Here is a 13,536-nt window from a genome sequence, read left to right as displayed (position 1 = left end):
TGAAAGTGCTAACCACTACACCACTGTGCTGCCCATAAGCTGTAATATTTGTTTTCCGCAGTAGGGGTTCCCCTGAGATGACGCGTTGCGTCCAATCACGGTACATGAAAACAATGCCTATAGGGGCTCCTCCAGCATCGATTTTCGAGTTCTGTTTTCTCCTTTGGTTCTCTTCCTGTTGAAATAAAAGTGACGGCCATCAATATTAAATGGATGTCGGGGAATTGTGCTGTCAGTAGATGTAGTAGGAAGACGGTGAGATGGGAAGAATGGCCGCTTCCCAGACATTCCCCCGACACCTCTCCGACGCGTTCCTCCACACTGATAAATCATCCACACAACTCTCCACAGTCCTGAAATGCGGGAGATTCTCGATGTACATTTCATAGAATCTTCTAGAATATCTGATTATTGTTATTCCCTTTAAAACCAGATTTTTTTTTCCTAATATGCTTTAATTGCTAAAACTATACATATCAAATCAGCCTTTCCACATTGTGGCTGACGGGGGGGGATACAGTGCCTTGCAAAAGTATTCACCCCCCTTGCCATTTTTGGTGTTTTGTTGCCTCACAACCTGGAAGTAACACGGATTGTTTGAGGATTCGCATCATTTATATTACAGAACACGCCCACAACTAGGAAGTTTGTTTTTATTATTATTGTGAAGCAGACAACAAATAGGACAAAATAACAGAAAAAGTCAATGTGCATAAGTATTCACCCCCCCCCCCCCCTAAATTCAATACTTTGTAGAGCCACCTATCACAGCTCCGAGTCTCCTTGGATTAGTCTCTATGATCTTGCCGTATCTCACCACTGGGATCTTTGCCCCATTCCTCCTCCTTGCAGAACTGCTTCTCCTTCAAGTTGGATGGTTTTCCCTTGTGAACAGCAATCTTTAAGTCTGACCACAGATTTTCTATTGGATTGAGGTCTGGGCTTTGACTAGGCCATTCCAACACATTTACATGTTCCCCTTAAACCCCTCAAGTGTTGCTTTAGCAGTGTGTTTGGGGTGATTGTCCTGCTGGAAGGTGAACCTCCGTTCTAGCCTCAAATCACACACAGAGTGCTACAGGTTTTGCTCAAGAATATCCCTGTATTTATCACCCTCCATCTTCCCCTCAACTCTGACCAGTTTCCCAGTCCCGACTGCTGAAAAACATTCCCACAGCATGATGCTGCCACCACCATGTTTCACGGTGGGAATGGTGGGCCAGATTCACAGAAGAGATACAACGGCGTATCTCCTGATACGCCGTCGTATCTCTGTGATCCGCCCGTCCTAACTATGCGACTGATTCATATAATCAGTTACGCATAGATAGCCATAAGATCCGACAGGTGTAATTGACTTACACTGTCGGATCTTAGGAATGCAATTCTATGCCGGCCGCTAGGTGGCGAGGCCATTGCGGTCGGCGTAGAATATGCAAATGACTAGTAAACCTGCAGCGGTGTAACGTAAATGTGATATGTTACGCTGCCGTGGAGCAACATAATTCTTTCTGAATCTGGCCCGGTGTTCTTTGGGTGATGTGATGTGTTGGGTTTGCGTCAGACATAGCGTTTTCTTTTGCCAAAATACGTTTGTGAATCGGCGTAACTAGGTAATTTGTATACTCTACGCTGAAAACGACGGGAGCGCCACCTAGCGGCCAGCGTGAGAATACACCCTAAGATACGACCGCGTAAGAGACTTATGGCAGTCGTATCTTAGGCTAATGTTGGCGTATCGAGCTTTCTGAATACAGAAAGAAGATACGCCGGCGCAGATTTGAATTTACGTGGCGTATCTATGGATACGCTGGCGTAAATTCTCTCTGAATCCGGCCCCTTATATATATATATAAAGTGCTGAAGTGCTCCAAGTATGACACTCTATATATAATAAAAAAAACAGGCTCTAATAATGTGCTGGGTCATACGTGGGTCATACACGCTGTGATCTAATGATCTGATAAGATGGGAAGGACTCCTCGGAAACTCTTAGGAAAACATGTGTATAGGCGCTCCAACCTTCCCACATAAAAGCTCCTCCCGGTGCTTAGACCTTGAGGCTCTTGACACCTCCAACGTCCCAGGATAAGTAAAGGGAGGGTCAGCACTCAGGATGACATCCAAAATAGTATTCCTGTCATAGTGCTACTGGTGTAGGTCCACAGGCGAGCTGGTGACACAGGATCCCCCAGGACGTGGAATCTAAGGGCCAGCCGGTATTCTGCCAGGGCCCCCAACACATGCTGACCCCATGTCACGAGAGTACCAGAAGACAATGTCAGACACAGATGGATGGAGAGATGGAGAAAAAGGAGAGCCGGATAGCGAGCCAAGGTCAGGGTGGGCAGCAGGCAACGTTTAAGGAGAACTAGACAAGTCGGTACGCAAGAGATCAGTTCACGAGAAGTCAGGTGAGGAAGGTTTGCACGAAAGGCGCTCAGGAACAAATGTTGCTCAAGCAACCAGAAACTGGTCTGAGTGGAATTCAAATAGGGAGGCACGTGGGGGGCTGGACAGGAAGTAGCAGGAAGGAAAGATATGTTAAGCATCAGGTGAAGCCGGCGAAACCCATAGCTGCTGAGTGCAGCAAGAGCTGAACACAAGCTTGTGAAACCACAGGTGCCAACCGACCTACAGCAGTAAAAGGTGAGACACAAATCATCTCCGCAGCTGATCTTTCACAATTCCTTTATTAAATACACACACAGGGCTATAAAAACCCTACGCGTTTCAGACGTTGGTCCTTAGTCATGGCTAAGGACTAACGTCCGAAATGCGTAGGCTGTTTTACAGCTCTGTATATGTATTTCATAAAGGATTACTATTTTGGATCTCCTCCTGAGTGCCGCCCATCCCTTTCCTTAATCCTCGGAAACTCTCCATACAAAGCAAAGGGGGTCTTGGAGATGGGAAAAAAACAGCCCCACCAGGCATAAAAACAAAACGAGAAGTTGATAATGAAGTACTGCAGGGTACAAACAATAAGCGCAATCTAGGCGCCACCTGACCTAGCCCCAGACCATTTGGCTGCCAAATGACCGGGCCACTTTTTGCGTCGCTTTAACTGACAATTGCGCGGGGGCGAGGAAGGGGTTAAGTGTGTCCTAGAGAGTGATTTTAACTGTAGGGGGGAATTGGCTACAAGGGACACGACACTGATCGCTGCTCCTGATGACAGGGAACAGTAGATCAGTGTCCTGTCACTAGGCAGAACAGGGAGATGCCTTGTTTACATATGCATCTCCCCATTCTGCAGCTCCTTGACACGATCGCGGGCACCCGGCGGACATTGAGTCCCGGAACTTGCTCGAGGGGTGCGCGGGCGCCCGCACAGCGGAAAATTCAAACCAACCTACAGGTACATTCAGGGGCGGACTGACCATTTCGGGCACTGCCCAAGGGCCCCATGCCACTAGGGGGCCCCATCAGGGGTGCCAGCCTCAGTAAAACCAGAGACTGTATGTAAAAATCTTATTTTTTTTTAATCCTAAGATTATAGCTGCCCCGCCTCTCCGGTACCTTTTCAGTGTGTGTGTGTGTGTGTATTCTGTATACTGTGTGTGTGTATTGTGTGTCTGTGTATGTATACTGTATGTGTGTGTGTATACACTGTGTGGCCCCATAATCTCCTATTGCCCGGGGGGCCCCAAAATCTCCTATTGCACGGGGGCCTCATAATCTCCTATTGCCCGGGGGCCCCATGAGTTGTCACCCCTTGGGTACGTTGCTTTGCGCAGCCGCGCAATTCTGACGGCGTATATCTGCAGGCGGTGGTCGGCAAGCGGTTAAATCATTTCCCGTTACTTCTATAAAAAAAAAATCCTTCCTCGCCATTCACCTGTGACTTCTGCCGAAGGCGGTTCACCTCTCCGCTCCCGCTGTGGAGAGAAGGTTGGGAGGACAATCTTTTTCTTTGACAGCTTTTCACACCTTCCCGCCGCCTGCCGAAAAAGTCATGAGACCTGCAGACAGCTGTTGGGGGGGAAACTTTCCCACCAATCTCCAAATCAGCTGTCGCCGCATCACCTCGAATGCACCGCTTGTGCCGATCGTAATGGAGAAAAAAAAAGACTGTCGGTGTCGTTCCCTGTGGTGAGCCAAGTTTTTGGATCGCTCTAATTAAAAAGAGAAAAAAAGAAAAACGTTACTAAGTAACATTCGGATATAATTTGGCCAAATAATGTAACTGCGCTATAATGTACAGTATGGGGCAGATCCACAGAGCGAGTACGCCGGCGTATCTAGTGATACACCGGCGTACTTTCAAATTTCCCGCGTCGTATCTTTAGTTTGAATCCTCAAAACAAGATACGACGGCATCTGGATCCGACAGGTGTACGTCTTCGGATCTTAGATGCAATTCTTCGGCGTCCGCTGGGTGGCGTTCCCGTCGTTTTCCGCGTCGAGTATGCAAATTAGCTATTTCCGACGATCCACGAACGTACGAGTGGCTGTCGCATTTTTTTACGTCGTCTCTAGTCTGCTTTTTCCGGCGTATAGTTAAAGCTGCTATTTCCTGGCGTACTCAATGTTAAGTATGGCCGTCGTTCCCGCGTATAATTTAAAAAAAATGTTTTCGCTTCCGTAAGTCGTCCGTGAATCGGGCTGGATGTAATTTACGTCCAAGTCAAAACAATGACGTCTTTGTGACGTCATTTAGCGCAATGCACAGCGGGAAATTTAGGGACGGCGCATGCGCAGTTCATTCGGCGCGGGGACGCGCTTCATTTAAATGAAACACGCCCCCCTACTCGCCGATTTGAATTAGGCGCCGTTACGCCGCGAGAGATACACTACGCCGCCGTAACTTACGGCGCAAATTCTTTCAGGATTTAAACCAAAAAAAGTAAGTTACGGCGGCGTAGCGTATCTCAGATACGCTGCGCCGGGGCAGATTTTTGTGGATCTGCCCCTTTGAGTATATTATATACAGAGACTGATGGGAATGTACGATGTATATAAAGCGCTGTGTACATTGTTTGCATTAATCACTTGCCAACCACGGCACCAACATTTAGGTCGGCAGAATAGCACGGCTGCGCAAAGGGGCGTACCTGTGCGTCCCTTTGTATTTGCCACTGTGAGGGCGCGCGCGCACACGCTCCCCTGCCGCAAGCTACGTGACTGATTTGTAGCACTGATGAAGAGGCACTGATGGGCATTGATAGGGGGCACTGGTAGGTGCCACTGGTGGGTACTGATAGGTGTCCTCTGACAGAAGCCGGCGAATGTTTTCTTTCTCCTCACGCTGTTAGCGTGAGGGAAAAAAAAGATTACCGATCTTCTATTTACATCACGTGATCAGCTGCCATATGGGCGACAGCTGATCACGTGGTAAGGGTCCCGGCAATTAAGGCCAGCTCTGTGGCAGTCATTTGACTTTAGCGCGGGCAGTAGGTGGTTAAAGGATTGGTTAAAAAAAAATAAAAAATTATACTTGCTTCCTCTGTGCAGTAGGTTTGCACAGGGCAGCCTGGATCCTCTTTTTCTCAGGTCCCCGCCCGCCAGCACTCCTGGCTCCACCCTCCTGCCCAGTGCCCCCCAGAGCAAACAGCTTACTGTGGGGGCACCCAAGCAGGCTCTCTCCTGAGCCACTGCTCTGCATGTAAATTCACTCACAGAGCCGTGCAGGGGGGGGGGGGGGGGCTGGACAGCAGAGGAAAAACATATGATGCACAGGGAAGGTGATCATTGCAGTGGGGGTGGGGGGGGTTACTGGAACCAATCCCCTGTATGGCTCTCTCTGCAGCAGCTGAAACACAGCAAGAGTGAGAAGAGAAGAAGCCGGCTTTCAGCTGCTGCAGAGAGAGTCATACAGGGGGATTGCCCCCCGCCACCACAATCACCCTCCCTGCCCACATCCCATTCAACCTGCTGCCTGGGCCCCTCTGCTGACCTGGGCCCCATACAGGAGGACTAAATACACAAATCGGTGCCACCTTCAAGGTGAATTCCCTTTCCACAGGCTTGGACCAATGCTGCAGGGGTAATATCTATGGGACATTACCTGGGGTCAAGTCCTGGGGGAAAAAGTGTGGGAACTCCCACCCAAGATCCACTCCCCTACCAAAAAAAAATGATACGCTCATATGCATAATTACTAAACCGCATGTTTTTTTTTTTTTCGATCCACTGTACCTTAGTAATCCTTTATGTTACGCAAGCAAGTTATTTCTAGATCCCGCGATAACTGGCGGCAGACCTCCGCAATGTCTCCTGGGAACAATGACAAAAGCTCTCAGGAGACATTGCGGCATCGAGGAAGTGACGGAATACCCGCACACTACCCGATGAATCCATATACACAGGGCAGGACTTAGGGTGGTGGGGGCCCCTGGGCTTGAGTGTTGATTGAGGGCCCCCCTGGAGCCGAGAAGCTGGGGGGGGGGGGTCGAAAATGAACGAAGTTGTTGAGGGGGGGCGGGGCCGTCGAGATCGAAGCTGATCAAAGTTGTTGGGGGGGGGGGGGGGCGCCGATCGTAGTTGTTGGGGGGGGGGGGGAAGGGGACTTCTTACCTCTTCATCAGCAGCGGCATGGCTCTTCCTGCTTCCTCCTCCCGGGGCCCCCTATTGGGCGGGGCCCAATGGTAAGTTCGGCCCTGCATATACAGGAAGCGACCAGTAACATAAAGGATTACTAAGGTTCACCTTCCTATGGCCAAATCACTCTGAACTCCTTAGTAAAACCTACAAAAAATTGATTTAAAAAATAGGAACAAAGAAAAGCTTTTAATGGCTAAGGGCCAGATTCACAGAGCAGATACGACGGCGTTTCTCCTGATACGCCGTCGTATCTGTTGTTCTATCTATGCGACTCAGTTACGCATAGATAGCCATAAAATCCGACAGGTGTAATTGTTTTACACTGTCGGATCTTAGGATGCAGTACTGTGGCCGCCGCTGGGGGGAGTTTGCGTCGTAAACCAGCGTCGGGTATGCAAATTAGGAGTTACGGCGATCCACGACAGTTTTTCGCGTTCGCTACGTCGCCGCTACTCTAGTTTCCAGTCGCAAAGTTAGTTAGTTTTTTTTGGTGCCTTGACTTTACACAGCAATCGTATTGCTGTATAAAGTATGGCCGTCGTTCCCGCGTCGAAATTTAAAAAATAACGTCGTTTGCGTAAGCCGTCCGGGAATACGGAATTACGATCCGCGCGTCGCCGTTCGAAAAATGACGTCACTTCGCGCAAAGCACGTCGCGAGTTCGGAAACGGAGCATGCGCGGTAGGTCCGGCGCGGGAGCGCGCCTAATTTAAATGGCACACGCCCATTTGAATTGGCCCGCCTTGCGCCGGAGGCCGCCGGCGTAGTTTTCATGGCAAGTGCTTGGTGAATCAGGCACTTGCGATGAAAAATTACGATACGTTACGCCGCCGCTCATCTACGTCAATCTGGCCCTAAATTCCTCTGAACTCCTCACTGAAACCTAAAGAAATAAAAAAGACCTAAAAAATTGGAAAATATAAAAGCTTTCCATGGCCAAATCACTGGGAACTCCTTACTAAAACCTACAAAAAAATTAAAATAAATTGGAAACAAATAAAAGCTTTCTATGGCTAAATCACTCTGAACTCCGTACTAAAATCTTAAAAACAAAAAAAAACGAAGACCTAAAAAATTGTAAAAATAAAAGCTTAAGTCACTTTGAACTCTATACTAAAACCTAAAAAAAAAAAAAAGTCGTAAAAGATTGAATTTTTTTTTTTTTTAAATCTGCTTGAGCTCCAATTTTAGAATTAGCCCCACCCCTGGCAGCCCACCATCCAATGTGAGTGCCCTTATGGCCACTAGGGGCACTATTATTGGATAGGGGCAAGCTAAGGGCTGGAAATGGTTCTAAAATTCAAGCATGACCCTTCTCCTGAACGCTCTCCGTCAGGCAGGCTGGGATTTGTGGTTCCTATAAGTATGACTGCAGATTGGATTGTGTTTATTTCACGCTCGTCACTTCTGACACTTACATACATTTCACTTATAATAATGTACCTTCACGTTCATTTCATTGTACTTATTGAAGTCTCAGTGTGTAATTTTATTTGGGGGTGCATCAAAATTATTATTATTATTATTTTTTATTATTATTATTTTTCCCCCCTTTTTTGGTTGAACTGGTGTCTTTATTTTTTTTCAACCAGACTAACTTTGTAAAAATTACAAAAATCCAAATACTGCTGATCGTTAATTTTTAAAAGTATAACTTTGTAGATCATTTTATAAATGTAATATTGTACAGCAGCGATAAAACAAAGTCAGCAAACGCAATCCATTGTCTTTTTGTTTTATTGTACCCATGTGGGCCAGATCCACAGAAGAATTACGCCGGCGTATCTATTGATACGCCGCGTAATTTCAAAGTTCCCGCGTCGTATCTTAGTTTTGTATCTACAAAACAAGATACGACTGCATCTCGGATCAATCCGACAGGCGTAAGGCTTCGTACGCCTTCGGATCGTAGATGCAATACTTCGGCGTCCGCTGGGTGGAGTTTGCGTCGTTTTCCGCGTCGGATATGCAAATAAGCTTTTTCCGACGATCCACGAACGTACGCGCGGCCGTCGCATTCTCTTACGTCGTCTCTAGTCGGCTTTTTCCGGCGTATAGTTAAAGCTGCTATTTTGTGGCGTGTAGTTAGATTTGCCATGTTAAGTATGGCCGTCGTTCCCGCGTCGAAATTTGAATTTTTTCTTTTTTTTGCGTAAGTCGTCCGTGAATCGGGATGGACGTAAGTCACGTCTAAGTTTAAAAAATTACGTCGTTGTGACGTCATTTCGCGCAATGCACGGCGGGAAATTTAGAAACGGAGCATGCGCAGTTCATTCGGCGCGGGGACGCGCTTCATTTAAATGAATCACGCCCCCTAATCACCGATTTGAATTCCGCCGCCAAAGATACACTACGCCGCCGTAGCTTACGTCGCGAATTCGTTGTGGATTTGAAACAAAGCCAAGTAAGTTACGGCGGCATAGCGTATCTTAGATACGCTGCGCCGGTGCCGATCCGATCCGGTGCCGATCTATGTGGATCTGGCCCATGGTCTGTAGATTGTGTCCAGTAAGGAATTATAAAAAAAAAAAAAAAAAAATCTGTGGTGTGTCTGCTGTGGTGTAAAATTTATACAGTTGGCTATGAAAAAGATGAAATTGGTGAAGCAGAAAAAAATCCAATGTGCCGTACCCACCAACGTCCCTGATTGTGAGTTACATCACTACCTCCGAGGAGACAGAATTAAATACTTATATCTGGAAAATCACAAGTCTCGGAGGTAGTGGTTGACGAGCGTCTTGGCGGATCAGTAAAAAAGATGAAAAATAAAACAAATAAATAAAACTGAAGATCGTTGGGTGACTCTGTCTACTCCATCTACTCTGTTCATCTCTAGATAATATTAGCATGACTGTAATATTTTCTGTGGTCGTTTTTATTTTATTTTACATTTTATAACATTGATGACTGTAATATTTTCTGTGGTCGTTTTTATTTTATTTTACATTTTATAACATTGATGACTGTAATATTTTCTGTGGTCGTTTTTATTCTATTTTACATTTTATAACATTGATGATTGTAATATTTTCTGTGGTCGTTGTTTTTATTTTATTTTACATTTTATAACATTGATGACTGCAATATTTAATTACATTTTTTTTTTTCTGATTCATTTTAATATATTATTATTGATTAAATGAATTCACAATTTTTTCTCCAAATAACATATTTCTATTTTTATTCTCTTTTCACAGGATTCCGTTAGTGAACCTGTAATAAAAAAATTAAATAAAAACAAAAACAGGTGTCTACTATTTTTGTTTACCACTGGGACTCACAGAGCTGAACTCTACTGGACAAATATATTTTTATAAAAATGTAAAGAGACTGATTTTTTTTTTCTGTTACGAATATGTTTTTTTTTTTTGTTTTGTTTTCTTTTGGATAGAAGACAAATGAAAAAAATCTAAATTTTGACAACTAGAGGAAATTCTTAAGCATAGGACTGACCATACAAACATTTTTGGATTTGGACTGTGATTTTTTTTGAACCTGTGCCAATAATACCAATATGTGCCATGAATTGATGACATAGAAAACTTCCATAGAAACTGATGTTAAGTGAATTCTTTAAGAAAAAAAAAAAGAAGAAGAAGAAGGATTTGGTGACTTGTTTATAGGAAATAAAATATTGTATAGAGTTATTCAACCTTTCTTTGTGAATTAACATTTAAACAGTTATTGTTTTATTACACAGAGGATTTTGATTTTTAGAGAAATATTGCCACTGCAACTGCTTTAAAAGAAAAGTCAATATTTAAATTATTTCCGCGTTGGAAAAATTTGCTTTTTATGGGATCAATATTTAGGGTCGTTATTAATTAAAGGTGTTGGATTGCCTTTTATTACTGTAAGACTTATAAAAAAAAAAAAAAAACTATATGCAAGGAAACTTTATATATTTTTTATTTATTTTATTTAAAAAAAAAATGACTTGTGTCCTTTTATTCCAAAAATTTGTATTTACAAATTTTATGAGCCAGGAAATGCAAACTGGTTGGAACTGTCATGGAAAATAAATAAATAAATTATACATTAATGCATTAAAAAAAAAAATTGACAAGTGTTCCCTAGCCATGGAGTCGTGAAAAAAATCTTATCCAAGATAGGCCAACTGAATAATTAAAAGAGAGCTCTTTTTTATGTATTATTCATATTAAATAATAGCAAAGGCTGGAAGAGAACTCATTAACCTAATCAAAAAGACAAATCTGTTCCACAGAAGAAAACTTGGCATATGTCACCTACAGGGGTGCCCGGGATTGGGGGAATTTTAGACATTATATACTGTGAGTTTGTATTGTAAAATAGAATTCAACAAGGGCACCTTTGTGTTTAATTATTCAGTTATCTGTACATTTAAAAATGAATTTAATAAAGCACAGTTATGAAAGCTATATCATAAAAATCCCATACTATTTTTAGTTTGCTCAGTTAAAAAAATATTTTCCTTTTTTTTTTTTTTTCTTTTTTTTTTTTTTTTCACTGACATTAAAATTGACTTACGGTTTTGAATTAATATTTGAAGTACAGTATTTTTTACTTTTTAATGCGTGTTTTACGTTTACTTTCCGTTTTGCTTTTGCTCCCAAGTTGTGAATTGTTTGTGCCGTAATTCTATCTTTAATCATAATAACATAATTCATGTTTTAATTTAACATGTAAACTTTTCAAATATACATATAGTCAAAATAAAAAAAAGATTTTTATATAAACACTATTCTTTTTTTTTTTTTCTTTTTTTTTTGTGTTGGTGTAAGATGCAACAGTAAGTAACCAATTAAAGGGTACTTTATGAAATAACCTGTTTTATTTGTTTATATATCAACCTAAAGGTTTTCAGTTTAATAAAAATATATATTATGACCCATAATAAAAAATTTGCTAAATATGTAGATTTTTTCAATTGTTTTCCAAATGGTACAATGTCCGAAGAATATCGACGGCTTAAATCTTGATTAAGTTATAATAGTAGATTTTTATTTTTTCATTTTCTAAATGGTATAATGTCCAAAAATATCAACAGCTTAAATCTTAATTACATTATAATAGTTATAATAGTAGATTATTATTTATATTTTTATAATTTTCCAAATGGTACAATGTCCGAAAATATCAACGGCTTAATTCTTAATTACATTATAATAGTAGATTTTTATTTTTAATTTTCCAAATGGTATAATGTCCGAAAATTTCAATGGCTTAAATCTTAATTACATTATAACAGTAGATTTTTATTTTTTTAAACTGACAGTTTTATTGTTTTTTCAACATTTTCCAACAGAAAAACAAAAAGGCACATATTATTGTAGACCCGTTTTATTTGTTTATATATCAACCTAAAGGTTTTCAGTTTATTAAAAATATATATTATGACCCAAAATAAATTTGCTAAATATGTAGATTTTTTCAATTGTTTTCCAAATGGTACAATGTCCGAAAATATCGACGGCTTGAATCTTGATTACATTATGATAGTAGATTATTATTTATATTTTTATCATTTTCCAAATGGTACAATGTACGAAAATATCAACGGCTTAAATCTTAATTACATTATAACAGTAGATTTTTATTTTTTTTAAACTGACAGTTTTATTGTTTTGTTCAACATTTTCCAACAGAAAAACAAAAAGGCACAGTAGATAATAGTAGATTATTATTTTTATTTTTTTTTAAACTGACAGTTTTATTGTTTTTTCAACATTTTCCAACAAAAAAACGAAAAGGCACATATTATTGTAGACCAGTTTTTCTTGTTTATATATCAACCTAAAGGTTTTCAATTTATTAAAAACATATATTATTACCCATAATAAAACATTTGCTAAATATGTAGATTTTTTTTAATGTTTTCCAAATGGTACAATGTCCGAAAATATCAATGGTTTAAATCTTAATTACATTATAACAGTAGATTTTTATTTTTTTTAAACTGACAGTTTTATTGTTTTTTCAACATTTTCCAACAGAAAAACAAAAAAACAAAAAGGCACATATTATTGTAGACCCGTTTTTATTTGTTTATATATCAACCTTAAGGTTTTCAGTTTATTAAAAATATATATTATGACCCATAATAAAAAATTTGCTAAATATGTAGATCTATGGTACAATGTCCGAAAATATCAACGGCTTAAATCTTGATTACGTTATAATAGTAGATTATTATTTATATTTTTATAATTTTCCAAATGGTACAATGTCCGAAAATATCAACGGCTTAAATCTTCATTACATTATAATAGTAGATTTTTATTTTTAATTTTTTAAACTGACAGTTTTATTGTTTTTTCAACATTTTTCAACAGAAAAACAAAAAGGCACGTATTATGACCCATATTAAAAAAAATGCTAAATATGTCGATTTTTTAAATTGTTTTTCAAATGGTACAATGTCCGAAAAATATCAACGGCTTAAATCTTGATTACATTATAATAGTAGATTATTATTTATATTTTTATCATTTTCCAAATAGTACAATGTCCGAAAAATATCAACGGCTTAAATCTTGATTACATTATAATAGTAAATTATTATTTATATTTTTATCATTTTCCAAATAGTACAATTTCCGGAAATATCAACGGCTTAAATCTTAATTACATTATAACAGTAGATTTTTATTTTTATTTTTTAAACTGACAGTTTCATTGTTTTTTCAACATTTTCCAACAAAAAAACGAAAAGGCACATATTATTGTAGACCAGTTTTTCTTGTTTATATATCAACCTAAAGGTTTTCAATTTATTAAAAACATATATTATGACCCATATTAAAAAATGTGCTAAATATGTAGATTTTTTTTAATGTTTTCCAAATGGTACAATGTCCGAAAATATCGACGGCTTGAATCTTGATTACATTATAATAGTAGATTTTTATCTTTTTTTTTTTTTTTAACTGACAGTTTTATTGTTTTTTCCACATTTTCCAACAGAAAAACAAAAAGGCACCTATTATTGTAGACCTGTTTTATTTGTTT

General features: G+C 40.2%; 1 protein-coding gene across 3 annotated transcripts in view; it reads left to right on the top strand.

Annotated features, from left to right (window-relative positions):
* Positions 1–10,946, top strand: part of AJAP1 (adherens junctions associated protein 1) — a 272,105-nt gene extending 261,159 nt beyond the window's left edge. For all 3 annotated transcript variants that reach the window (XM_040326552.1, XM_040326550.1, XM_040326553.1), the window contains one exon: positions 9,744–10,946. In XM_040326552.1, coding sequence (XP_040182486.1) covers positions 9,744–9,765 — 22 coding nt within the window. In that variant the 3' untranslated portion in view covers positions 9,766–10,946. The remainder of the gene's footprint in view (positions 1–9,743) is intronic.
* The last annotated feature ends 2,590 nt before the right edge of the window (positions 10,947–13,536 follow it).

This window comes from Rana temporaria, chromosome 10, assembly GCF_905171775.1.
Source record: "Rana temporaria chromosome 10, aRanTem1.1, whole genome shotgun sequence".
Taxonomy (NCBI): Eukaryota; Metazoa; Chordata; class Amphibia; order Anura; family Ranidae; genus Rana; species Rana temporaria.
Note: the sequence above shows the minus strand (reverse complement) of the source record. Positions and strands in the feature narration are given on the sequence as shown.